The sequence below is a fragment of the Tamandua tetradactyla genome, chromosome 7 (assembly GCF_023851605.1).
Source record: "Tamandua tetradactyla isolate mTamTet1 chromosome 7, mTamTet1.pri, whole genome shotgun sequence".
Lineage (NCBI taxonomy): Eukaryota > Metazoa > Chordata > Mammalia > Pilosa > Myrmecophagidae > Tamandua > Tamandua tetradactyla.
This window is the reverse complement of record NC_135333.1, coordinates 114,568,268-114,595,181: the sequence shown is the minus strand read 5'-3', so window position 1 is coordinate 114,595,181 and position 26,914 is coordinate 114,568,268. Positions and strand designations below refer to the sequence as shown.

The 26,914-nt window shown below is 53.3% G+C and overlaps 1 protein-coding gene across 2 annotated transcripts; it reads left to right on the top strand.

Moving 5' to 3' along the window:
- Positions 1-1,438: 1,438 nt before the first annotated feature.
- RARG (retinoic acid receptor gamma) lies at positions 1,439-26,906 on the top strand. Of its 2 annotated transcripts, XM_077110817.1 has the most exons (9): positions 1,439-1,704; positions 5,788-6,119; positions 17,121-17,269; positions 17,521-17,662; positions 18,325-18,485; positions 18,703-18,879; positions 21,377-21,581; positions 22,042-22,200; positions 23,687-26,906. In XM_077110817.1, exons 2-9 carry the CDS (start codon positions 5,936-5,938, stop codon positions 23,884-23,886), a joined length of 1,377 nt encoding a protein of 458 aa, XP_076966932.1. In that variant the 5' UTR covers positions 1,439-1,704; positions 5,788-5,935; the 3' UTR covers positions 23,887-26,906. The 2 variants fall into 2 exon arrangements, with proteins under 2 accessions (XP_076966932.1, XP_076966933.1); XM_077110818.1 differs by lacking the exons at positions 1,439-1,704; positions 5,788-6,119 and adding an exon at positions 12,364-12,808.
- Positions 26,907-26,914: the final 8 nt, after the last annotated feature.

The window sequence follows — 26,914 nt, the reverse complement described above, 5'->3', positions numbered from 1 at the left end:
GACGTCTCCCAATTCTCCTCAGAGAGCCACAATATGCCCATTCCCTCCCAGCTCCCCTTCACCTGACTGGCTACCAACAGTGGCCTTTCCCGGGAGGGCAGACCCTGGCCCCCAGGGAGGCACCAAGGACAGAGCAGAGTAATTCCGTACGGAAAATGTGACGTGACCCAGGAGCCCAGGTCCCCAGTGCTGGTCACCCTAGGAGGGTTGCTGGGGAAGGTCCTTTGGGTATCTCTCTCCAGCCTAGCCCAGCCCCTACTACTGCTCCCTCTCCCCACTTCTATCCCATTCCCTGTGGGAGTGTTTGGGGCCCATGCACACATTTTAGACTTCGGGCCCCTTCTCTTCTTTCCGTCTGTCCTCAGTAGAATGAAGAGTGAAGCCTCTGGGTTTCCACTGTAAGGCTGACAGTCCGCGGTGGTCATGTTGAAGTCAGAGAATGCCTCCATCAGACATTGAATCTGGGTGCAGGCAAGCACACACACACACACACACACACACACACACACACACACACACACGGAGATCCCGAGTCAACAACATTCGTGGCGCATCTACCAGGCAGGCCGGCAGGCAGGAGCTGGCTACGGCACACACACCCTCTGCCTGGGCTTTCTCCCTCACACCCAGCCTGAGACTCCTCCCACTCTCAGCTACAGTTACCACTGTCTCCCTCCCCCCTTCTCCCCATTCTCTCTCCCTCCAGATCCAGAGTTAAAGGTGGGGACGACTTTGGCAGCCAGGGACCAGGCGCCCTATCTCTCCGAGCTTTACTCAAGGCAGGGTGAGAAGGAGGTCTGCATGTCTGGCACTCGGCAACCCCTGCACACCCGTCCCCCCCCTCAAAAAAAATATAATAAAATAAATAAAAACCCTACTAGTTTTAAGTAGTTTGCTTCTGTGACCAAAGTATGGTCTTGGTAAGCAAAGGGGAAGTGAGAGATTACTTTGAACTGCCAGTGAAAGCTAAGCAAAGCGTAAGGGTGGCGGCATCTGCCTTGGCATACCCCTGCCTGGTCACTCCACCCCTGAGAGGGCATGGGTACAGCCCCCACTGCCTACCCTAGAAGAAGGAGAAACTGGCATCACCAAACCACAGCCTGGCCAGAGACAACTCGACCAGTCCTCCCAAATGGCAGGAAGAGGGAAAATGCCAGAGAGAAAGAGTGGCATCATGGGGCCCAGGACACTGACTTCTTCTGCCAGCCTTGCCCAGCCTACCCAGGGATGGAGCCAAGGAAGCCAAGCAAATGGGAAGGGCAGAGACCCGGGCGTCCTGGGCCGCCCCGCCCAGCCCCCCTCCCACCCACCCACCTCCCGCCCCCCAGCCCCAGGGCACCGAAGAGGGAGCCGGGCAGGGGCAGACGGCAGGGGAGGGAGGAGCGAGGGCGGGAGGGGGAGGCGGGAGCCGGGCAGGGAGGGAGATGGGGGGGTGGGGAGGGAGAAAAAGAAAGAAAATATTTTCCGTGTCCCCGCCTGCAGAGTCAGTGTGCGGTTTGGGAGAAAATGTGTCGGATATTTTGGGGCGGTCACGTGGGCGGGCGGGCTCGGAGAGGCCCCGGGACGGTCCCAGCCTAGAGCCGTGCCCCCCCAGAGCCCCCCACTACCGCGAGCCCCTGACACTGCGACGCTCCATCCCCGCGACCGTCCGACGCCGGGACCTTGGGGCTCCGCGGCCTCCCTTCCCCCTCCCTCCCCCTCCAGGTGAGTCAGGCGGGGAAGCAGGCTCGCGCGCCCGCTCGGACGCCCGGGTCCAGGGGGAGGCGGGCTGGGGAAGGGGGCGCTGCGGAGCGACGCCGGTTCGTTCCCTCCTACGGTCTGGCCAGGGTGCCCGCAGGATTTGAGGGGGTCTTCCTGCCCCGACTTGGGGGTCAGCACTAGTGTACGAAGTTAATGGGGAAAATTTTAGAGAAGCTGAGGATGGGCTCGGTTAAATACCCTTCATTTTGGGGAGTAGGACGGCAGGGTATTTAGGGAAGGTTTCTTCAGCCAAGGAGCATCTATCCTTCTACTTTTGGGCTTGCATGTGAGAACCATGGGGTTCCTTCCTGTGGGGAAGGACAACCGCCATCTCTCAGGCTTCCCTTGGAGGGCTCTGAGGGGTGGATTTTATGGTCCAAGCTAGTCCAAGTTCATCCCTTCCCAATGAAATAGCACAGTTTGGACATGGGAAGGGTGAGGGAAGAGTACAGAGGAAGTAATCCCTCCCCTCTGATTCCAGGAGTTTGGAGAGACAAGTGGATAGGATAGAGGGCTCTGAGGTTTCCTTGGACCACCAGTTCAGGATTTCCTCTGACACATCTTAACTACAGGTGTGAGTCTTGGCTCCCTCTAGTCAAGGTGGGAAGCCCAAATGGAACAAAGCGAGAGCAGGAACATTGGACAGACGTCCTAGTCCCAGAACCCCATTGAGGCTGCCTCTCTGTCTTTAGCAGTTACTGCCCAGTCCCCTCAACCTGACCCAGCATGTAGGAGGGATCTCTGCAGATGGCTACAGTTAGAGGGTAAGAGTGTGAATGATGGGGTGGGGGGGTGGGGCAGTTGTCACAGGGGAACCAGAGGGAGTCTATAGGGAGAGAAGCCCAGTCTCTTCAGTGCCCATGTTCAGGGTGGTTGAAGTCCGGGTCCTCAGATGCCCTAACCATCACACCTCAGATGCTGAGTTAGGTTTGGGGACCACAGCCAGTGTCTCATGTACTTGAGGCAAGAAAAGAAGAGGTTGGGGTAGGAAGTGTGTTGGGGGTAGTGTGTGGAGGGTGCCTGAAACTTGGGTATCCCTTTCCAAATTGACACACCACACACACACACACACATACACACACACACACACACACACACACACACACACACACACACACACACACACGCTGTGGCTCAAAGCCTGGTAGGCAGCACTGGGCACGCCCCTCCACCCCGGCACACCCCCACCCCTGGCTCAGAAAGCCACCTAACTGGCACCTCCAGTTCCCCCCTCTGCCCCACCCTGCCCGTGCCCTCCGATGCCCACACACATTCCACTGGCATTGCCTGCCTGCCTCCTGGGCACTGCCCCTCCCTGGGGCCAGTGAGGTGGAGGGAGGGCACCTGGGGATGAGAGGTGGAGATTCAAGAGTCCAGACTCCCCCAAGGGTGGCATAAGGCCAGGGAAACCCAGCCGGCTGCTGGCTGCTGTCTCCTGGGGAGCAGGCTGGGGGCCCAGGCTAGAGCAGAGGATGCCTGGGTTCTCCGCCCAGGCTGGGGATAGGGTCATGGAAAAAGGTGGTCGTGTTTATACAGAGGGGAGGGGGGCAGTGGGTGGAGAGCAGCCGACAAGAGTGGCTTTGTTCCAGCCTCTGGAGCGGGCAAGGCAGCAGGGAGACGCGCCCCCCCCCCTCCATCCGGCAGCCCCTTTGCCCTTCCCTCAGCTCCACCTCAGCTATAAGAGAGGCAGCTTTGTAAAAGCCCCTTCCCCCTAATCAGTCCCCGCTGCCCCCCCCATCTGAGGTAGCATCTTGGGAGGAGAGAAGTGTTTCATCCTTCCACAGGTCCCGCAGAACCAAGGCATCTGGGTTCCTAGTTCAGAATTTCCGTTTACTGTCTGCATCACTGTCTTCATTCCTTGGTTCCTTCCTCTTCTCTGGGACAGCACAGACACCAAGGCTCAGAAATGGGATGAATGTCTGCCCCTTCCTCTCTTCACTTTACTCCGAGTCCCTTCTTTGAGGCAAAATAGGAGAGAGGCCAGGGAGAGGCGGGCTATCCTTGACTCATTCACCAGACTCCTGCCTTGTTGAGGAGCAGGAGTCTGAGCATCCCTCTCTGGCCTGCCCCCACCCCCCCCCCCAGCCCTTCTGCTGCACCCTCACTTACTTCTCTGTTTCTCTCCTGCAGGAGAGAGGTGAAGACAGTGAGGGCTGGGACAGAAAGCCAGGTTTTGGTTTGCCGTCTAAGCTGATGGGGAAGATGGTGGGAGGGGACCTCTGGTAACTTCTTACCCTTGGCACTGGAGGGGTTAATCCACCTGGAATGTGGCCCGGCCTGTTGAGCTATGGCCCAGGGGCCTCAGGGGCCCAGGACTCCTGGCTCTACCTGGGCTCTACTAGGTATGAGGACTTCAGGGAGTAGAGGAAGAAGGCAAAGGAGAGGGAGCTTGGTGCTTAGAGCTCAGACTTTTAGGGTCTGGGAGGCACTGTGCTAAAGGGTCTGAGGGAGCTGGTAATATGGACGGTGCCTGGTGAGGGAAAAGGATGTTCCAGGCATTGGGGCTGAGTAAAGGTATTGGGATCTGGGTTCTTGAAACCTTCATGACAATTTACCCTCAGGGGCTTGAAGGCCGAAGTAGATGAGAGAGAGAAAAGAAAGGGAAAAGAGCAGAGGTACAAAGACTGAGAAATATTGATCTTAGAATATAATACTGATGGAAAGAGACGCAGAAATACCCATCATCTACCTCTGGGCTTGTCCATCCCGTGGTCCCTATGTGTTTTGCTCTCTGGTGGTCCTTCTCTGTCCATCTTTATATTAGTTAAGTTCTGGATGGTAGTGGAGGAGCCCAGGCTTCGGTAACTCCCTCCCCAGCCCAGCAACTCCCTAGAGAGGTGGATGGTTCTGGAGCTCCTGGGGAAGCTAACCTGTCCCTCACTGGCATAAGGGGAGGAACCACCTGCCTGGCCCTGGGATTCCCATTTCCTCCTTATCTCCTTCCTCTCCCCCTTCCCTGGGCTCAGGTTGAAAATCTCATGGGGCAGACTACCTTTGAAGGAAGGGAGGATGCAGAGAGGGCTTTCTAGAAGTAAGAGAGCCCAGAGAAGAGAGAAAAAGGAGATAGAGAAGCAAAGTATACTGGGACATGAGGACAAGGAGAGGAACTCCCTGGCATTGAACCTGACACACAGTGAGGGTTCTATCAATGTCTGTGCAATTGAAGGAGAAAGTGAAAGAGATGTTGGGGGTGAGGGATAACTGAAGACCCAGAAAGAATTAAGAGTGGAAACTGGAAGAGGGAGTTCTGAAGAAGATAGAAAAGGGAATGCTAATTGAAAGAGAGGTATGGAACAAGAGAAGGAATAAAGAGAAATCATATGAGGTACTTAGCATTTAGTATGTGCCCTTCATTGTTCTAAACACATATGTTAAATAGGTTAAATTATTTAATCCTCACAACAACCTTATGAGCTGGGCCCTATTATTATTCCCATTTTACATATGAGGAAATTGAGGCACAGAGAGATTAAATCATATGCCCATGGTCCTAGTAGTGGAGGTATAAATTCAGGTAGTCTGGTTCCTTACCTTTACACTATACTTCTCTCCAGACAGATAAAGTGCTCCAGAATTACAGCAGATACATATTTGCTTTCTCCAGACTGGTAGAGAGTTTGACTTACAATCATATAATCTTAAACCATTCATTCATCCTCAGCTATCTCATCTGCAAAATGGGAATCCTAAATCCCACATCACAGGATTGATGTGAGGGTTAAATGAAATGTTAGGCATAGTGCCTGGCATATAGTGGGTGCTTAATAAAAGGTCACTTCTTAGCCTAGGAGTCCTCTCTGCCAGGAAGCCTTGAACCTATCACTCACCTTGGAATCTCAGTTTACCCTTCGTGTAGCTAATCTGGAGGGTTTCCCTGAGCCTGCATAACCCCTGTCCTGCCTCCTCTACTCCTCCACCAGGGCCCTGAGCCAGGGCAGGGCAGACACTAGCAGCACAGAGAGAGAAGGCTCTCACTGAGGGGCCACGATGCTTAGAACCTCAGAGTGACCATCCTCACACTCTCCCTTTTCCTCTCTTTTTTCCTAGGACTCTTGGAGACCCAGTGGGCAGGCCAGGCAGGGTGGGCACGGAGCCCCCCAGGCTGGGGCAGTGGGCATGGGCGGGGGCTGTGGCTGAAGACCTCCCCCGCCCACTGCAGACCCCAGGGGACTCAGCCTCCCACACTGCAGCTGCCATGGCCACCAATAAGGAGCGACTCTTTGCACCCGGTGCCCTGGGGCCTGGATCTGGCTACCCAGGAGCTGGCTTCCCCTTTGCCTTTCCAGGGGCACTCAGGGGGTCTCCGCCTTTCGATATGCTGAGCCCTAGCTTCCGGGGCCTGGGCCAGCCTGACCTCCCCAAGGAGATGGCCTCTCTGTGTGAGTCTCAGAAATCTTGGGTGGGCTGAGGGCAAGTGGAAACAGGAGGGCATTCGGAGGGTAGATATGGAAAATAATGATGGGACGCAGGGGATGGGGTTTTGATCTAATGGAGTAGGTAGCAGTGGTAGCAAGGAAGGGGTTTGGATGTGGAACAAATGGAATTGTTTGCAAACGAAAGGTCTGCTCAAATAGGGTGGGGAAATAGCATGCCTAAAATTGGGGATCTATAAAGTTCAACTGGTTGAAGGCTGACCTTTCCTCCTGAGTCAGTCAACTAACAGAGAGCACTGGGATCAGCCCTAGTGAAGTTTAAGGCTGTTGCCTGCATCAGGGGAGGGGGCAGATAGGTGGGAGGGAATCGGGCTAGGAAGCAGAGGAGTCTGGGAAGCCAGTCAGATGGCTCTGTGGCCATTAGGTAAAACTGTCCTGAATTTGGGGGAAGCTGCAAAAAGGGAAAGAATTCCAGTAGTAGATGTCCAAAGATGTGTGGGGTCAGGAGACTTTCTTGCTTGGTTTTGGGAAGGATGGAAATAATCATAAAGAAGATGGCTCTTGTACCATAAGTAATCCTGAGAGGCAGAAGGGGTGTTCCAGAAACATCTTTTCCTCTAGCCCTGTGGGTTCTGGACTCCTCCCCTGCCTCCAGGTCTGGCCTGTTGCCCACAGGCTGTGCAGATCCCTACTTGTCCTTCAAACCTGCCCTCTTTGGGTTAAGCCTTTGAATGCTGACAGCCAGGCAAGGCTTGGGCCTCTCCTCCTCTGGGTCTGCCTTCCCCCCATTTTGTAGTTGTTCCTCCTGGCAAGGCCAGTATAAGTGGGGGAGCCCATGACCTGCAGGGCTGGGATGCTGGGCTATGGGGTAAAGAGCCAGCATGTAAGCTTGTGAGGAGAAGGCTTCACTTGGAAAGAAGGGAAGGTGACTGAAATAGAAGCTGAGAGATAGAGCCGAGGAGGAGAGGAAAAGACAAAAAGATACATCCTTTATAGTTGTAGTTCTGCTTCACAAACTCAGAGAAAGTGGAAGCAAAGGAGCTCTGCCTTCAGGAGGGGCACTTGGGGCCAGAGGGTGTATGTTTCGGAGTGGGGGTGACTAGACTGGGTTGGCACCTCCACTGGAAAGTGTGTGTTCATCTGGAAAAGGCGTGCATGTGTGTGTTCAGACCATGTGCAGTTGTGTGCGCACAGCATCTCTCTGAGACTGCTCATATACAAAAATTTCAGTGTGTGCAACAAAGAGTTAGTGTGAGGGGTGAGAAGGTATTTAATGGGGCTGCTGACGTTGTGTCTGGTGTTTGGTGAGGCCTGCCAGTGGCATGTCTGTAGTCCAGCAGGAGTTATTTGGGTGGCATGCAGGTGAACAAGAGAGCACAAAGCCCCTCTTTTTGGAAACCCCAGATGGGTTTCCTTCTACCTCATTTGCACACCCATGCATCTGTCCCAGAGATCTGGGGAAGTGGGAAGGAACATGAATGTACTTCTTGCAGAGAACCGTACAAACTTCAATCATGTGGGACTTGATTTTTTTTCCCCAGGTCTTGAGACAGGCAACTGATGGGACTAGAGTAAGGAGGGAGATGGGCAAGAGAACGGTTGTGGGTTGGGGATAGCTGGAGAGAATGCTGAGACCTAATACTTCCCAGAGATGTTTCCCCCATGCTCCTGTGTCCTGGACACATTGAGATCTAGGTTGGGGTTCAAAGTGAGGCCCAGTTAGGGAAAGAGGTCAGGCTGGGCTCCATCCCTAAAGGCAGCCCTGAAGGTGGGGGACTGTGAGGAGACATTTGAAGAAGGAACCAGAACTAGGGCAGGTAGCTGGGAAGGGTGTGGCTGGCAGCTGGGGACAGGCCTGGGCAGAGAGGTGGCGGCAGGGTGGGGAGGAGGGGAAGGATTGAGCCCAGACAGCTTGGATGGGGGTGGGGCATGCAGCATCTAGAGGTAATAGGGAGGGAAGGAGGGTGAGAAGTGATCCTGGAGTCTGGAAAAGCTCCCAGAGTGGTAGAGTAGCCGAAGAGTGAGAGGGTGCCATTTCTCATTCTCTGACATGCTGTCCCATTTTGACACGACCATCTCATGGAGTGCGATTAGAGGTCTAAGTTTGACGCCAAAGCCACCCTCACCATGAATCTGTGCCTCACATCACTCTCTTTATCTTATTCTAAGGGAGGGGGTAGTCCATGAAGGAGCCTGAACTTCTTCCTGGGGCCTGGCTCCTGGGTCCTCCTGCTGGGTCCCTGGCACCTTGGGGATCTCCTTCTTGAGAAGGGAAGTCTTGCTTCATCTCTTAGGGTTCTCTAGGGGCCTGAGTGGGTGAGGCGGGTTTCTCAGAACCCTGAAGTGGAGGAGGGGAGAAGTGAGGGAAGCATGTGCTGCAGAGGCAAGCAGAGGCCTGTGCACATGGGAAAGCAGAGGTGTGTGTGTGCACGCACATCTGCGTGTGCATGGAACTCCTAGGGTCTGTGTCCCTGTGTATCTCTGTATTGATGAACCCTGGTGTGTTGTATGTTTGCTCTGTCAGAGTACAGAATGGAGTGTGATGGGAGGGAAGGGAAGCTTTGCTCTCCTCCTCTTGAGGAGATGGCTCTGGTCCTGAGAGGTCCAGTTTGTCCTTTGAACTTGTTTCAAAGGTGGTGCCCTGGCCATGGGACTAGTGTCCCTCGGGCAAGGAGCCCAGGCTTCCCCACATTAAGTTACATGGAAAAATGGAGGGCAGGTGGGCACAGGGAGAATAAAATTCCTATTTAAAAGAAACTGAAAAAGAGAAACTCACAGACTTAAACAAGATGAGGGAGAAATACAGGCCAAAAGGTGCAGACATAGAGAGAACCCAGACGCTGGGAGAGGCAAGGGGAACAAGCAGGCGGGTAAGGGAGCTGGGCAGGCCGCAGATCAGGCCTCCTCAAGGAAAAAGTCCCAGCCGACTGCCTCTTTTCCCCTCCCCTCCCCGGCTTTCTCCTCCTCCAGCTCGGGCTCCAGCTCCAGGCCGACACAAACGGGGCTTTGATTGCAACAGGAAACCTCTCTGGCGGGGGGAGCCGGGCAGGCCACCGCCTCTGGGGCCCAGGCTGCACCCCCCTCTCCTGGCCCCCAACCCGGTCCCAGCCCCCATCCTGCCCAGCACTCTTCACATCCCTACTTTGGGCCTGGTCACCCATTCACACCTTCCTAGTCCACCTCTCCTCTGCTGCTGCTCCCTCCTCCAGAGACCCTTCCCATTGACCTGGGCTATCCATCCTTCAGGTGGGACTCAATTAAATTAGGGCCTATCCTTGGGGCAGGGCCAGCTTTGCTTTGAAATGGCCCTGCTTTAGTTTTTGAGGGAGAATTTTGGAAGAAAAGGAGAATTTAGCATGAGGAATTTAAAGCCAGTTATCCTCAAGCTCCATCCAGAAGTTGGGGGTTGGGGGGCATAAGGAATTAGTTTTTCCCAGAGTCCTTCATTAGCCAAACTCATCTTTGCCAGGGTGGTAGGGGCTCTGAGGGGTGACCACGCAAAACCCAGCACCAAAGGCCTCGCTAGTGGGGGAGGGGTGCACTCTTGTTTTTCTCAGGGCCATGCCTTTGCGGGGCTCTAGCTGTGGGGGAGGATGTGTATGTGTGCTGTGGTGGTGGGGATCATAGAGAAGGGGGTGAGTCAGGCAGTAGTCCCCCCCCCCATACTCCCACCAGGCTGGTGGAGAACATCTGGTTCCCATGAAATGCTAGAAGGCTAATGGGTCTAATTGCTGCAATAAGGGCTGGGGGAACTTTGGGGAAAAGAGGGGGCACTAGATACCCCCACCCCCACCCTCTTACCTTCTCCCCAAGGCTATACTCTCTGTCTAGATGGGGGCTTGGGGTTGATAGGAAGGGTGGGGTGGACACCCTAATGCCTGATTCAGAAAGTGCCCCTCATTGCAATGCTTGGGAAGCATGCACAGATGGGGTGATGAGGAGCGGGGTGCATCTGCTGAAGAGAAAGTGGGGACTGCTGAGGATTTATGGCTTCCAAAAGCCTCCCCCCTTCTTGTGTGCCCTTCTCCCAACCCCCCTCCCTGTGGCCTGGCCACTTCTGGTTCTAATTACCAACCAGGCAGGACTGACTTAATTGGGACCTTTCAGATTTCGGAGGGAAGAGGGTGGGAGGGGAACTGACAGTCTGAAGTTGACTAATCAGGGCTTGCTCCACCTTGTTTTGGGGGTACTCCCCATTTGCACTTAATCGATTTTTTTTTTTTTTTTTGTCACTGGCCCAATTCAATTTAGAAAACTGCCACTCCCTTTTCTTTCTTTGTTTTGGGTGTCGGTGTGTTTGTGCGTGTGGCTGGATTCAGAAAGGGGGTATTTGGGATTGGGGCACAAGCAGGAACTCACCCTGTTTGGAAAGAGGACTGCATTCCCTCTCCATTCCCCTGCTTCAGGTTCCCCAGTCAGCCCAGCTATTCCGCGCCGTCACCCCACCCCCGTCCATCCGCCAGCCCGACTTCCCAGCCCAGGGTCGGTCCCCGTCCCCCATTCGCCCCCCAGCCCTGCCATCTCTCAGTCCCCGCAGCCACCGGGGCCCCTCCCCCGCGCCCGCCTTGCCTCGCCTACTCTGGCACCCCTTCCTGCTCTTTATTTTTCCAAGCCGGAGCCCACTTCAGCAGCACCCCAGTGCGCCCCCCACCCGGTACAACAGATTCTTAGAAAAGCGCGCCCCGCCCTGGCCCAGCCACCACCGCCGGGCGGGGGAAGGGGCCGGGCCGGGCGTAGCTCCCGCTCCCGGGGCGCTCCCCGTGTGAGCGGCGCTGACAGAGCCGGCTGGGCCGGCCAGCCGGGAGGCCGGGCAGGCGGCGGGCGGGCGGCGGGCAGGCGGGGTGCGGGGGAGGGGGTGGTTTCCGGGAGTCGCCGCCGCTGGCGCTGTCCCCGGGCCAGGGCCCCCGATTCAGCCCAGCCCTGCCTGGGCAAATTCATGACGTGGCCAACCCCCCGCCCCCCTCACCCTGTTCTCCGCCGGGTGAGGGCGCTCAGTGCCCGGAAGGGGCACCACGGGAACAGTGAGGCGGTCTGTGGAGATCTGAGAGGCACTAAGTGTAGAATTGAAGGGGAGACGGGGCAGTTATTGCCTATGGCTGGGATACTTCATGACCCTGAAGACAATGACTAGAAGCGCAGTTATAGCGGAGGGGAGCACTTGGCACTTTAGGGGCAATTGGCATAGTAGGAACTCTGTGGGTGGGGAGTTGGCACTTAGGAGGATAGTTTCGGTTGAGGTGCAGTTAGCACTGAAGGAACAGTTTTGGGGTGTGTGTGTAGTTTTGTGTTTTAAAAATGCAGTTAGGCAGCAAGAGGTAGTTGAGGCGCTTAAGGAGTGTCAGTCGTGGGATCGGGCTTCGGGGACTTGGAGGGAGGCGGCTCGGGATGCGGCGGAGGAAGGACTACTCCGGCTAGGAGGGGTAGACTTTGGGCTGCGCTGGAGGAGGCGGAGGGACTCCGTTGCGGCCCTGGCGACGGCCTGGGCGGGGTGGGGCGGGGCGGGGTCAGGGGGAGGTGAGCGCGCCCGGCCACCCGCCCCAAGGGGGGTTCCCGGAGAGTTCACGGCGGGAGCGCGCTCCGGCCCTTGGACCCGGGGTGGGGAGGACGGGAAGGAAGGAGAAGGCCGCGCGCGCCGAGCCGCAGGAATGTACTGTTCGGCTCTCCGGCGCGCGCGCGGAGGGAGAGGGAGGAGCTAGGCCTGGGAATGGGGTTGGGGAGTGGGGCGGGGGTGAAGGTAGAGCAGGTCCCGAGCTCTGGAGGGCTGCCTCACGCGGGAAACCTCCACGTTCCCCTCCCCCTAGTCATCCTTTACACCCCTTCCTGCACTGACTTGTTTGAAAAGGGGAGTATGGAGGTGGGGGTGGGGGGAGAGGAGGTGAGGGAGAACTCTATGAAAAGGAAATGCGTATGCTTCGTTCTTCTACTCTTTCCCCTATCCCGACTAGGGCACGCGCCTAAGTGCAAATGCGTGCAGAGCCTCCGGGTTGTGGAGAGAGAATGCTCGCAAGCAATCCCAAACCAGGTGTGTCTGCACACACGCGTGCGCATATATGATTTTATCTGCGTGCAGACATGTATATGCACTATTGCACATTTGCAAACGCATGGTGCCTGCTAAGATAAATGCATGCACAGATGTGTATCTAAGCAAGCGAGCGCGCCACGGAGCGAGTGTGTGTGTGCGCTCCACTCCCAGTCCTGCTCATCTTGGTGCCCGGCCCCCTTCGCTCTCCAAGCCCCACCCCCCACCCCTCCAGGCTTCGCTTTTACAAAAGGTCTCCCCAGTGCTAGCTGCGGAGGCGTCCAGAGTGAGCCAGACCGCGGCTGAAGTGGCAGCCCGGGCTTCGCGCCCCGCCCAGTCCCTTTCCCCTGCTGGGGATCCCCCTCTTCCCCGCCCACCCCTTACCCCCCATGAAGCCCGGCGCCCTATGCTAGCCCTCCCCCTCCCCCCCTCTAGGAGCGGGGCGCCGCCGGGGGAGGAGGGGGAATCGGTTGCGGGTCCTTGGTGTTCCTAGCACCCAGCTTCCCTCCAAGCCGGGTCGCGATGTACGACTGCATGGAAGCGTTTGCCCCGGCTCCGCGACGGCTGTACGGGGCGGCGGGGCCAGGGGCCGGCTTGCTGCGCAGAGCCACCGGCAGCTCCTGTTTCGCCGGACTTGAATCCTTTGCTTGGCCGCAACCCACCAGTCTACAATGTAGGTACCGGAGTCCGGAGGTGGGGTGCGGGGTGCAGGAGAGGCAGGGGCTCACTGCTTTCGTGTGTAAGGGATGCAACTGGGGTGCAGGCGGAGATACTGGCCCTTTAAATGTGAGGGCGGGTGTATAGGAAAGAGGGGTACTGGCCCTTTAAATGTGGGGGCCTCAGCGACTCCTTTGGGTGTGTGCAGAACTGTTTGGAGCGTATGTGGTTTTTATGGTGGGTGTTTAGCTAAGATCTGTGGTTGATGCCACTCCAGAGTTCCTGGGGATAAGGAATCTATCCCCCGTGTTGATACTTTTTGCCCACAGGTTCCTGGACCCAGAGGGGTATGGCACCTAGGACCGTTGTTGGCATTTGTAAAGTCCATGTGGGAAATTGGGAGTGTAAAAGATGTTTGCAAAGCGTGTGAATCCCAGGAGTGCTCGGCGCCTTGCCTAGGTGGTGTGGGTGTGGGTATAGGGGTCTCTCCAGGGACTTGCTCTCAGACAGCGCTGGCAGGTCTGCATGGCCCTGTGTGGGGGTGTTTGTGGGGTGAGGCCAGGAGGGCGTATGCCCCTGCGTGGCTGTGGGGGTGGTTTCGGAAAGTGATGGGTCGGAGAGTGCATCCTGTGTGTCCTCCTGCCTGGATGGAAGGGGTTGTGAATACAGCAAGGTGAAGGTGTGGGCTCCAGAGCCCACAACCCCCAGTTGAGAAAGAAAGAAATTTGGAAATGTGTGTACGGTTGTATTCAGAGAGGTGACTTTTCCTATGGCTCCAACACGCACAACTTGAGCAGGAAGCAAAAAGTTTAAAAGAAAGTCTGGTGTGTGGTGAGGTGGCCTCGAGGGGACAGCGGCAGAAGGAGTTCAACAACTAGGTCCCCAAATATCATCTTCCTTGCCCTATGAAATGGGAGATGCCAGCCCTGGGGCCCTGGACCCCCTTTCCAGAGTGGTAATAAAAAGCTGGGGACTGAGAGGCAGTAAAAATGAAGTCCAGATGAGAGGCGTCTTTGAAGCCTGGGCCGCAGTGTTTGGCGGGGGTGGGATATGGGGAGGAGCCGGGAGGAGAGCCTGGAACACCCCCCAAATTTTCCCCGGGCTGGGACTGAGCTCGCAGCTCGGGTGCGGGCGTCTGGGGACGAGGGGTTTGGGGGCACGCTAGGAAGGGGCGGGCGGCGGGCGGGGCGGCGGACGCTGAGGGAATGCGCACGCCGGGTCACTGAGCCCCGCCAACGCGCCTCGCTCCTTGGCACTCGGCAGCGCTGTTTACAAGTTCGGCTTTTTTTTTTTTTTTTTGGTCTTTTGATTCCAGAGCAGAGCTGCTCAAATTTAACGGCTGGGTAGATTGGAAGAGGGAGAGGGAAACAGGAGGCTGTACTCTGGGGTGGGGTGGGGTAAGAATTTAAACTGTGGCATTTAAAGGGTGGAGAAAGCATGGAACTATTGCTTTACACCAAATCCTTGCTAATTCTTAACCTTCCTCTCATTGCCCAATAGGTTGGGGAACTGGGAGGGGAGAGGGGGGAGGAATCTCCCAGGAAGGGTTATTTTGTGGGGCCCCAGCAGTCCTTTTTCAGGCTCATAGAAACCTTTTGGATATGGCTGGCAGTAGGGTTTTGCATTTCAATTTGGACTAATAATTTTGGCCTCTAGGGTCCTGGTGGGCAGATGAAGCCAACTTCAGGCCTGCCCCCCGCCACACTTTCAGAGGGAAAGTAGTTCAGTCCTGGGTTTCTAAACCAGGGAAGGAAAGAGGTCCTCAGAGGGGAGGGCCGGATGGTGTGTTTGTGCATGTTTGGAGGTTTCAGTGTCCTGGTGCTGCGTTGGCAGGCAGGGCTGTTTGTCTGGTGGTAGAGCGGTTCCCTTGCAGATGTGAAGCTGAGTGCTGGGTGTTGTGTGTTGGCTTTGTGACTTGTGCTCCACCTCCATGGTGTGACTGGAGTGAGCATGCTTTTATTCCTGCCTGCGTCTTCCTCTATGCCAGAGTCCTGTTAGGATATAGAAGCCCATTTCATATGTCTGCTTTTGTGCCCTGTGTGTTGTCGACGTGTGAGAGTGTGTGTGTCCCTGAGGAGGTGTGTGTCAGATTGTGAATCCCTGGCTTCTCAGCCCTGGGCCTCGCAGCTGGGAGCGTTTACAGCCGGTTATAAAGAGTTTGTTTGAAGCTCCGCTCAGCCTGGTCAGGAATTTCCTCAATTTCAGCAATTTGGGCTTTAAAAGGAGAAAAACGGAGAGCCCACCCCCCTTCTCCCCAGCAGGGGCCCCTGCTCTATCCCAGGCTGTCTTGCTGTGGGGCTCCTGCTATCGGCAGAAGCAGCGTCCCAACGGTGGGCTCTCATCCCAGGACTGAGGAGCAGGGTAAACCCAATTTGCCGTCCTGCTCATTCCACACCCCCAAATTGATCTCGAGCCTCTGGGCTCCACTTTAGGGTTCAGTGGGTGGGAGTGTGCTAGAGGGATGTAGAGAATGAGCTTTTCCCACTCAGGCGGGAAAAGCTGTCCCGAGGCCTGGCTCCCTGCAGCCCCCAATCTTATAATTGACTGGCACTGCCTCATGCCAGTCTGGCCGCACCCAGACCCTTGCGCAAGAGAGGAAATGAAGCAGCGCTCTGCGGGCAGGGAGGGCGTCAGCGCCCCAGCTAGCACCACCCCACGCACAGGCCTGTGGGTAGAACATGTGCCCTCGGAGGACACCGTGGTGGGCAGGAGGAGAGAAGGCATCCTAGCCCTCCCCACATCTCTCAGCACCAGTGCCTCCTGGAGTGCCCCGCCCCCAGTTTTGAATAGAACCCTTCTCTCTTCCCCTCCTTTCTCTCCTTTTTCTTGGGGAATCCCATTCCAGCAAGATTCTTATGTTAATTGACTGTGTGTGTGTGTGTGTGTGTGTGTGTGTGTGAGTGAGTGTGTGTTGGGGGTGGGGTAGGCTTCCCTCCTGTGGGTTGGGTGGAGCTTCCCTGGAACCCAGGCATCCTGAACATTCCTTTTGCCCTTCTGGCTGCACGGGGGCTGACTTCTGACCAGGTGGGCTGCAGCGAGTTAGAAGGAAGAAGTTGTTCATGAGGTGGGTGGAACACTCCTTAAAGAGGGTCTTAATATTTTCTTGCATTAACGTGCGCCCTCCAGATTGGGGCAACAAGCCCTACATGTTGAGTAGTTTATAGATTCTCCTAGCCTCGGAAGATCAATGATGCACTGAAAAAAGATTTACTCGGCAGTCTTCCTGAATAGAGGGTGTCCTCCACATCCTATGTGGGGCATGGTCTGAGACCCTTTTTGAGCTGTGATTATTCGCAGAGGCAGTTTAGGAATGAAGACACAGGCTCAAATAGGGTCCAGAGCTAACTCCCCTCCCCCATCATCCCTGTTTATCCAGTATCACCAGACTTCTCTGGCTTACTACACCTCCAACAGCTTGTAGACCTGAGAATCTGAGCAAATACCCCATTATCCCCTTCACCAATTTTTCTGACTCATGATCACTTTGATCTAGTGAGAAGACCAGAGAGCCTTGGCCCCGCCATCAAGTTGGCAGTGTGGTGCTGGGCTGGTCACTTTCCCTCCCAGCCTCAGTATGTTCAGTTGTAAAATAAGGCCGTTGCATTTTCCCTAACCTACCTTCCTGATACCTGGGCCCTATTTATTCCAGCCTCTCAGTGGTCTTTTGGAAAAAGGACAGTGGAGGTGATTTAGGGGGTAGTGTGAGAGGGAAAAAATTGGGGATTAGTGCCCCTGTACCACTCGGGAGAAAATGAGGTCCTGTTCTACCTATTGAGTATCCCAGCAGGTCATTCTGCAAGGTGCCATATACAGGTGGCCTGTGATTGCCTACCTTTCCCTAGCTCTTTTGTCCTATAGTGGGGAGAAGTGAGGTAAACTGCCTCACAAGGAGCCAAGCACCCAAAGTGGCAGGAAGAGACCTAGGAGTTATTGGAGAATGCAGAGCTGACTCCACCCACCCACTTAATAGTTGGGGAAACTGAAGTCTAGAGACTTTAACTTCCCCCATGGCCTTGGCCTGGAATTTGGAGAATTGAGCTGTGTCACGTAGAGCTAGGATTGGCATTATTGTGGGGAGAGTTGGCCAGACTGTGGAAATTAGGCCAGGATTACAGTGAGCTGCAGTGATAGTGGTTGTTTGGGTGGAGGGTCTTCTAGGAATGTTTCTTGTAGGGCTGAACATGGCTTTTGGGACCAGTGTACCATGGTAGCGATGTTGTCACCGCTGGGCTGGAGGAGGAAGTGGGAACAGGGTGTGTATGATGAGGAGGTCTGGAGACCTGCGGGGTCTTTCTCCCCCAACCCTCACATCACTCCTTCCCCTCCAGCGGTGGAGACGCAGAGCACCAGCTCAGAGGAGATGGTGCCCAGCTCACCCTCACCCCCTCCACCTCCTCGGGTCTACAAGCCGTGCTTCGTGTGCAATGACAAGTCCTCTGGCTACCACTATGGGGTCAGCTCTTGTGAAGGCTGCAAGGTGTGTACGTGGTGGGGGTGGGTGAATTGGGAATTCAGAGTTGCCTGGATAAGATCAGAGGCCAGACTGGAGGGGTAAGGTGCTGTGCCTGTGAACAGGTGGGCATGTGTGGGGTGGAGGGGGCTACTGTGCACACAGGTGCTTTGCACATAGAATTGACTGGGCCAGGCCTAGGACCACCTGCAAGGCTTAGGAGAGCCTGGTACTGCCAGCATCCTGCCTCAGTGATCCTCCCACCCTCACTACTCCAGGGCTTCTTCCGCCGCAGTATCCAGAAGAACATGGTATACACATGTCACCGTGACAAAAACTGTATCATCAACAAGGTGACCCGGAATCGCTGCCAGTACTGCCGGTTACAGAAGTGCTTCGAAGTGGGAATGTCCAAGGAAGGTAGGCCCCTAGTCCTAGCCAGTGCAGGAACTCTCCAGTTCTGCTCTGTGGTTGCTACCCGATTCCCTTTGGCCCCGCCCTCCCCTGGCCCCCAAGACCTGTCCTGCTCTGGGGTGCTGCCTCTTCTCTGACCATTTGATTAGCTCTGTTTACCCAGGAGGCCTCACCCCTTCCCCTTCTCTGCCAGAGCTTAACCCTTCCTCTGAATCAGTGAATGCGGCATAGGGTCTCATATTCCCCATTTCATGGGGAAGTGGGGGTCTTGTCAGTCCCCTCCCTTGTTAAGGGGATTGAGCCTGAGCTGGATCTGGGGTGCCCCCCCATCTCCCCCCGCCATTGTGCTGCCAAGGCTATAAGTGGATATCCTGCCGCCTGCATATCCTGCCCCCCCCCCCACCCCCAGCTCCTGCAGGGTGACAGGAAGGGCAGGATGGAGCCCAGTGGCCTGGGGAGGGAGCAGGCGCTGTAGGCCCTGGGTGGGGCTGGTGAAAGCCAGCCTGAATGGGAGTTAATGTTGGAGATGAGGAAACTGAGGTACTGATTAGGGCCCAGGGAATAGACTTTTCATGATAGGGACTGAGCACATTAAATCAGGATGAGAGAGGACATCCAGAGGGAGGCTCTGAGGGTCTTAACCCTCTCCTTGTGCCTGCATCCCCAAGCTGTGCGGAATGACCGAAACAAGAAGAAGAAAGAGGTGAAGGAAGAAGGATCACCTGACAGCTATGAGCTGAGCCCCCAGTTAGAAGAACTCATCACCAAGGTCAGCAAAGCCCATCAAGAGACCTTCCCTTCGCTCTGCCAGCTGGGCAAATACACCACGGTGAGGAGCAGCCAGGGCTACAGTGAGAGTAGAGGGCTGTTTGCTTAGAGGAATGGGTAGGGGTTGTGTTAGGGGCTATGGTCCGGTGTTAGCACAAGGAGAGCATGAGAAGGGGGACCCTGGGAGATGCAGAGGGGAGAGCTTAGGGTATTCGCAGTAAGAAGACAGCCCCCAGACACTGGGCTTAGCTTGCATTCCAACCCTGCCTTCCCTCCAGAACTCCAGCGCAGATCACCGGGTGCAGCTGGATCTGGGGCTGTGGGACAAGTTCAGTGAGTTGGCCACCAAGTGCATCATCAAGATCGTGGAGTTTGCCAAGCGACTGCCTGGCTTTACAGGACTCAGCATTGCCGACCAGATCACTCTACTCAAGGCTGCGTGCCTGGACATCTTGGTAGGTCAGGTCCTGTGCCTGCCCTGGCCTGTATACCCTTCAGTCACCCAGCTGAGCATCTCTTTTCAGTTCCCCCATCCTCATTCCTCCCAGACTGACTTCACCGAAGACTTCTACACCTCTGAAAGCACACAGCATCCCAGATTTAGCCAAATTCAAGCTCCCTACCTGACCCGCATATGAGACCCTTAACAATTCCTTGGTCCAAACAAAGATTTTCTTATCTGTCCTGCCTCCCCAACCCCTGTACCCCATCTTGGAAGTCCCCAGACCTCCTGTTCCAGATTCCAAGTTCTTTTTGCTTTAACCCCTTTCCCCCCAAGACTTGATCCTAGATTTCTGGACTCTCTGCTTCCTCCTGACTTCTCACAACCTTCCCTCTGTGTTTCAGTTTGCTAAAGCTGGTGAAATGCAATATGCCAGAAATGGTTGGCTTTTTTTTTTTCTGATTAAAATTTTTTTTTACATATAACAATAAACAAACTCAAACATTCTTAACATATAATCATTCCATTCTACATATATAATCAGTAATTCACAATATCATCATATAGTTGCATATTCATCATCATGATCATTTCTTAGAACATTTGCATCAATTCAGAAAAAGAAATAAAAAGACAATAGAAAAAAATTCATACATGTCATACCCCTTACCCCTCCCATTCATTGATCACTAGCATTTCAGTCTACTAAATTTATTTTGACATTTGTTCCCCCTATTATTTATTTTCATGCCATGTGTTTTACTTGTCTGTTGATAAGGTAGATAAAAGGCACATTAGACACCAGATTTGCACAATCATACAGTCACATTGTGAAAGCTATATCATTATACAATCATCTTCAAGAAACATGGCTGTTGGAACACAGCTCTACATTTTCAGGCAGTTCCCTCCAGCCTCTCCATTACATGTTGACTAACAAGGTAATATCTATTTAATGAGTAAGAATAACACCAGGATAACCTCTTGACTCTGTTTGAAATCTCTCAGTCATTGACACTTTATTTTGTCTCATTTACCTCTTCCCCCTTTTAGTTGAGAAAGTTTTCTCAATCCCTTGAGGCTGAGTCCCAGCTCATTCTAGGATTTCTGTCCCACATTGCCAGGAAGGTCAACACCCCTGGGAGTCATTTCCCACATAGACAGGGGGAGGGCGGTGAGTTTGCTTGTTGTGTTGACTGGAGAGAGAGGCCACATCTGAGCAACAAAAGAGGTTCTCTTGGGAGTGACTCTTAGGCCTAATTTTAAGTAGGCTTAGCCTATCCTTTGTGGGGTTAAGTTTCATATGAACAAACCCCAAGACTGGGGGCTCAGCCTATTGCTTTGGTTGTCCCTACTGCTTATGAGAATATCAAGAATTCTCCACTTGGGGAAGTTGAATTTTCCCCCTTTCTCACCATTCCCCCAAGGGAACTGCAAATACTTTTTTACTCACTGTTCAAGTCACTCTGGGATTTATTGGGGTATCACGCTGGACAAACCTACAAAATCTTATGCCCTTCTCAAGGTTCCATGTACTTATGGTGTTCAGTTAAGCTGTCCACATAAGTTATATTAGGAACTGCATTAGTCAAAATATAAATTTTGTACCAAATAAGCATTTTTTGCTTTAGTCTCACACATAAGTTAAAATTTTAAAGTATTACCATTTATTTTCAATGCCCTGCAGTAATGACATTCCTTTGTTCTTCCTCATGCAAAAACATTTTTAAATTTGTACATTTAGTCACTGTCATTATACACTCTAGGCATTCCTAGATTATACCATATCAGTCTTTACCGTTTATCAGAAATGGTTGACTTTTACAATGGGGATTTATTAACTTACATGTCTACAATTCTAAGCCCATGAAAATGTCCAAATTAAGACATCAACAGGGTGATACCTTCTCTGAAGTAAGGCTGCTGGTGATCTAGGACTCCTCTGTCACATGACCAGGACATCTGTTGGTCCTTCTGCCCTGGGTTTTGCTGCTTTTAGTTTCTGGCTTTAGTGGCTTCCTCTCTCAGCTTCTCTGGGTGTTTCTCTTTTAGCTTCTCTTTGGCTTTTGTTTTATCCTCTTATAAAGGACTCCAGTAAGAGGATTAAGACCCACCTTGAAAGAGGTGGGCCACATATCAATTGAAATAACCTAATTAAAAATTCCCACCTACAATAAGTCTACTTCTACAGGAATGGGTTTAAAAAATAACATGATCTTTTCTTGGGTACATACAGCATTCAAACCATCATACTCCCCAAGCCTCAGATCCTCCCTTTCTCTGCCTTTTTCCCCATGCCTGCTTCGAGCTGCCCTGGGCACTCAATTTCCCCCCTTTCTCCATCTGCATCTATACCCCCTGCCAGATTGTTATTGTTTTGTTTTGTTGTTTCTTTTTATTTTGAAGAATTTTTGTTTGCTTGTTTGTTTGGCATGTGCAGGCTGTGGGGATCGAACCCGGGTCATGGGCAACCAGAGCTGTTTTTAACCTCCCAGTTTCCCCACTTCCAGATGCTGAGGATCTGCACACGGTATACCCCAGAGCAGGACACCATGACCTTCTCCGATGGGCTAACCCTGAACCGGACCCAAATGCACAATGCCGGCTTTGGGCCGCTCACAGACCTCGTCTTTGCCTTTGCCGGGCAGCTCCTGCCTCTGGAGATGGATGACACCGAGACAGGGCTGCTCAGCGCCATCTGCCTCATCTGTGGAGGTATGGGGCGCCCCCTGGCGTTTACTCTGACTCCTTTCCACAGAGACTAGGGATGGGTGGGGTGAGGGGGGTGGGGGATGAGGGTTGGTCCTTTGGTCCCTTCTCCTGGGATTGCTCCACCTGGCCCCATCTACAGATGTCCCAGATCCAGTACACGCAGGCTCCCCAGCAGCCTGGAACATGGGTCAAAACAGTGGGGCACAGCCAGGAGGAGCCGAGGAGACCTCAGATATTGGTGCTGAGGTTGATCTAGGCAGGAGTGATTTATTTGAGAAAGCTTCTTGGTAGAGGGGAGAAGGTACTGGGCTTAGAACAGGGCAGAGTAGCCTGAGTGGGGCTCAGGGACTGCAGGTGAGTGGCTGATGGTAGGGGAGGGTCAGTTGGGGATCCGTAAACTGTGTCCTCCCCAACTCTGCCTTCAGTTCCTGCCACTGTCACTCCACTGTGTTTATTCCCACAGACCGCATGGACCTGGAGGAACCTGAAAAGGTTGACAAGCTGCAGGAGCCACTTTTGGAAGCCTTGAGGCTATATGCCCGGCGCCGGCGTCCCAGCCAGCCCTATATGTTCCCAAGGATGCTCATGAAAATCACTGACCTCCGGGGCATCAGCACCAAGGGTTAGTAAGGAGTGAGCCTTCCCTTCCCAGTTTTTAAAATTTTTTTATCAATTTTTAAAATTTAAAAAAATATGATGAAAGAAACACAGACATTCTTAACATATGATCATTCCGTTCTACATATGTAATCAGTAATTCACAGTATCATCACATAGTTGCATATTCATCATCATGATCCTTTCTTAGAACATTTGCATCAATTAAGAAAAAGAAATAAAACAAAAACAAAAAAAATTATACATACCATACCCCTTACCCCTCCCTTTCATTGATCACTAGCATTTCAAACGAAATTTATTTTAACATTTGTTCCCCCTATTATTTATTTTTATGCCATATGTTCTACTCGTCTGTTGACAAGGTAGATAAAAGGAGCATCAGAGACAGGTTTTCACAATCACACAGTCACATTGTGAAAGCTATATCATTATACAATCATCAAGAAACATGGCTACTGGAACACAGCTCTACATTTTCAGGCAGTTCCCTCCAGCCTCTCCATTACATGTTGACTAACAAGGTGATATCTACTTAACGTGTAAGAATAACCTCCAGGATAACCTCCCGACTCTGGAATCTCACAGCCATTGACACTTTGTCTCATTTCACTCTTACCCCCTTGGTCAAGAAGGCCCTCTCAATCCCCTGATGCTGAGTCACAGCTCATTCTAGGGTTTTTCCTAATCCCTTGATGCTGAGTCCCAGCTCACTCCAGGACCTCTGTCCCACACTGCCAGAAAGGTCCACACCCCTGGGAGTCATGTCCCACGTAGACAGGGGGTCCCTCCCCAGTTTTACAGAGCTCTTGGTCTTCCGGACCAGAACAGAGGGGTTGAGAACTAGGAAGCCAACACTGAAGCCCTAGCTTTACCACATACTAGTGGGGAGACTTCAGGCAAATTCTTTTACTTTTTGTCCCTCTATTTTCTTATTTGTAAAATGGGGACTATTGACACGTATCTCAGAAGGTTCTCTAGAGGGCTAAATGTACTAACACACCGTGTGCTCAGAATTGCACTTAATTGAAAATTCAGTTCTTCGGTTGCAGTAGTCACATGTGGGTATTGAGTACTGTCTTGGACAGAGCGATATGTCTATCATCCCAGAAAGTTCTGTTGGACAGTGTTGGCTTAGAAGAATGCTGGGTATATAGTAATGTTCAATAAATATTAGTTATTATTATACATGTTTATTAAGGACAGGCCTAGGAACAACTGAATATTAGAGGGTGGGATGCCTAGGAGTTAGGGCTGGAAGTTGGGAGCTGTGTGATCTTTGAGGAGATGGTCTGAAAGAATGGGGTGAATAGGTGGCTGGTGAATAGTGGTTCTATCCACAGGAACCCTAGAGTAGAGAGAGGATGAGCTGGGGGAAGAGTTGGCAGGCCTGTGTTGGAAGTCAGAGGGCAAGTGAGAAAGAGAATGCTTAGTGGCCTCAAAGAGCATGTGCCTCTGCCCGCCTTACCCTCTTTACTCTTCCATCGCAGGTGCAGAAAGGGCCATTACCCTGAAGATGGAGATTCCAGGCCCAATGCCTCCCCTGATCCGAGAGATGCTGGAGAACCCCGAAATGTTTGAGGATGACTCCTCCCAATCTGGTCCCCACCCCAAGGCCTCCAGTGAGGATGAGGTTCCTGGGGGCCAAGGCAAAAGGGGCAGCAGCCCCCAGCCTGATCAGGGCCATTGACTTCCTTGCTGTGGGGGTTGGGGTTCCAGGCAACAGACTGACCATCTCCCAGACACCACCAGAGACTGGGAGAGGATCTGCTCTGCCCTCTCCCCACCCCTTCCAGTCAGCTCCTTGTTTTTGCCAAAGTTTCCAGGGGTGCCTCTGTGTTCATCCCTTTCCCGCTCTAACATCTCCTTCTCCAGTCCTGGGGGCCTGCCCTGCCCCCACCAGGAGAGAGGGCAGAGGGGTGAACCTGGGTCTGGACTCTAAAATCCCAGCGCTGCCCCTTGATGCCGTGGTCCCAGGCTCCCTAGGGTGGGAGAAAGACTCTGCCATTCCACAGTCTGTTCCCCTGCCAGGTGCTTAGGCCTCTGGGAGCAAATAGGAACACTAGAGACCAAAAGGGGGGGTGCACAGGGAGGGCTGAGCCCACCCTCTTGCCCTTACCCTTGGTGCCTAATGCTGCATAGTGCACCTGCCGGGTGCTTGTTGCCCTCTGTGCCCCTGTCCCTGTATCATGCTCGGGGTGGGGGGCAGGCTGGGCCCTGCATTTCTGTCGGGGGGGCCAGAGGGTGAAAGGTCAGATGCAGGTCTATTCTGCACTACTTTGCTGAGGCCCAGAGTTTACCCTGTGCCCTCCGTTACAAGACTCCCCCAGCCCTGCCACGTGCCTTGGGCTCCCCCTGCCCGCCATCTCAGCCATCGGGGCAGGGACCCTCCTACACTACAGAGGGGCCAGGGGATCCCTCTCCTCCTAGTGCCTTCCATTGACCCACAGAGCAGCTTGGCCTAGGGATGGGGGAGGGCTGCTTAGCTGATCCCGCCCTGACCCAGAGGAAGCCTCTATTTATTTATTAGCTTTTGTTTACACCCTGGAACTGACCTCTTCCTCCAGGGGTCTTGGGAGGGGGAGCCCAGGGGCCCCTGTGACCCCTCCCTTCTGCCTCCAATCCCCAGTTTATATTTAGCTGCCAAATTAAATTCCCAGTGGCTCCCCTTTTTCTCTGGGGGGTTAGGGTGCTGTCCCCTCCCCCTCTGTTTACATCTCCCCTCCACCCCGCTGTATCCCATATTGCTGAGTTTTCTATTTTTGCAAATAAAGTGATAGAAACTCATGGGATGTGGCTCCCTCTAGGAGGTGGTAAGGTAAATGGCCAGCTCTCCTGGAGAGGGAGCTGAGCGAGAAGGGTGAATTTCTAATCTGGACTTTGCAGCTTCTTTAGAACGAACAAAGGAAATAGGATGAAAATTCACCTGAGAGTCTGGGGCCTCTGGTGGCTGTGGGTTCTTGACATTGGATCCTATGGCCTTTGGGGATGGCAGGAATGGGCTTCAGAGGTCTCTGATTCCCCCCTTCCCCTCCATTCCCATACCATTAAATATCTGTATATCTGCTCTCCTTGGGAGGAGGTCCATAAGTTTCATTTGGTTGCTGTTGGGGTCCCTGACCCCAGGAGAGTTAGGAACCACAGCCTGCATCTAAGTTACTATGTTTCTGTTTTATACCAGCCCCTCACCCAGAGAGCTCCCCCTACCCCTGCTCTGATCCCACTATTACCTTGTGATTTACTCCCTCTGGACCTTCTGATCTCACTCTTCACCCAAGACCTCCACAACTCAATGGTATTTTCTCTCCTAATCTCTCTCCTTGCTCCTCTGGTGCCTCAACCTCTGCATTGCCCCCAGACTCAGCTCCGCTGCCTTTAGCCTCTACCAGTGCACCCCTGTTCTTTGCCTCCCTCTGTGTCACCCTCTGTGACTGCCATCTTCCCTGGGACAGGGCCTTGCTTACCTGGTCCTTGGCTTTCTTCACTAATGATCCGTGCATACAGGAAAGAACAGGTGAGGATATGGGAGTAGGGAAAGAGAGAAGAGTAAGGGAAAAGCAGAAGAAGAAAGTGAAAGAAGCTACAGAGGAAACCGCAGGGCCTGAAGGGAAAGAGAGGTCATTACTATGGTAACCCCGCCTTGGGGGAAGGGTAGCTGGTCTTGTTCTATAGCTCTAATGGTTGAAGCCCACCCAGAGAAGGAGTCCTCCCCCGTTGCCTTTTCCTTCTACAATCCCTGGGACATTTATTGAGCACCTGTCATGAGAAGGGCACTGTTAGGTGTGGTGGCTACAGCAGGGAGCTGGGTAAAGTCAGTCCCTGCCCACAGGGAGCACTCCTGGTGGGGGAGATAGACCTGTGAACACAGACCCCACATCCCAATTCCCGCAGAGCTCCCTGTGGTCAAGTGTGGAGGAGTGAATCATGCTAACATTTTCCACCACTCGTTCTCCCTGCAAGCTTTATTCTTGCCTGGTCCCCACCCGCTGTCCCCCAGCACAGTGCTTCTCCCAGCTGCTCTTCTTGACTCTTCCACCCTTTCCCAGGCTCCAGAGTCACCTTGATCGCCTGCCCAGTCTCGTTCTCTGGGCCTGGCCTCCAACTTCCCAGCTGTATGGACCCTGAATTTCTCAAAGCCTCTCCACTTCTCCCCTCTGTTACTTCTCATCCCTAAGGATTCTCTTACCAAGCTGTCAGTACATGCCAGGCACTGTTCTAAGCAATTGTTATGAATTACTTAATTCTCAGAACGATCTTATCTATGAGCCTCTTTGACAGATGAGAAAACAGCCCAAGGAAGGGTTAAATAACTTACTGGAGGTTCCACATCTAGTACACAGTAGAGCCAGGATTTCAATCCCAGGCACTTTGACTCTAGAGCCCCTTTAATGAAGTCTCACTATAATACAAAAGGCAATGCATTTTTAAATTAGACCATAGTTTCCCCTCTCTCCTGTACTCACTGCCTCCTTTGTTCTCCCTTCCTAGTGTTCCTACCTGAGCAAGTGGAGAAATTATCTGTCTGGAGGCTGGCAGACTGGATTTAAATCCCAGGCCAGCCCCTTACTAGTTGTATGAACTTGGGCAAAGTTCTTTCTTTTTACCTCTACATCTCGATCTTTGCATCTGTCAGATGGGGGAATACTAATTACCTATCTGAGGTGGTTGCGAGGATTAAATGTAACATCATGATTCGCCCATCACATAAGAGGAGCTCA

Bases quoted from the DNA above. Each gene is read 5' to 3' on its own strand.
- RARG (XM_077110817.1), top strand. From the start codon at position 5,936: ATGGCCACCAATAAGGAGCGACTCTTTGCACCCGGTGCCCTGGGGCCT. The intron at 21,582-22,041 runs GTATGGGGCGCC...TTATTCCCACAG, and splicing joins CATCTGCCTCATCTGTGGAG to ACCGCATGGACCTGGAGGAA. The intron at 22,201-23,686 runs GTTAGTAAGGAG...CTTCCATCGCAG, and splicing joins CCGGGGCATCAGCACCAAGG to GTGCAGAAAGGGCCATTACC.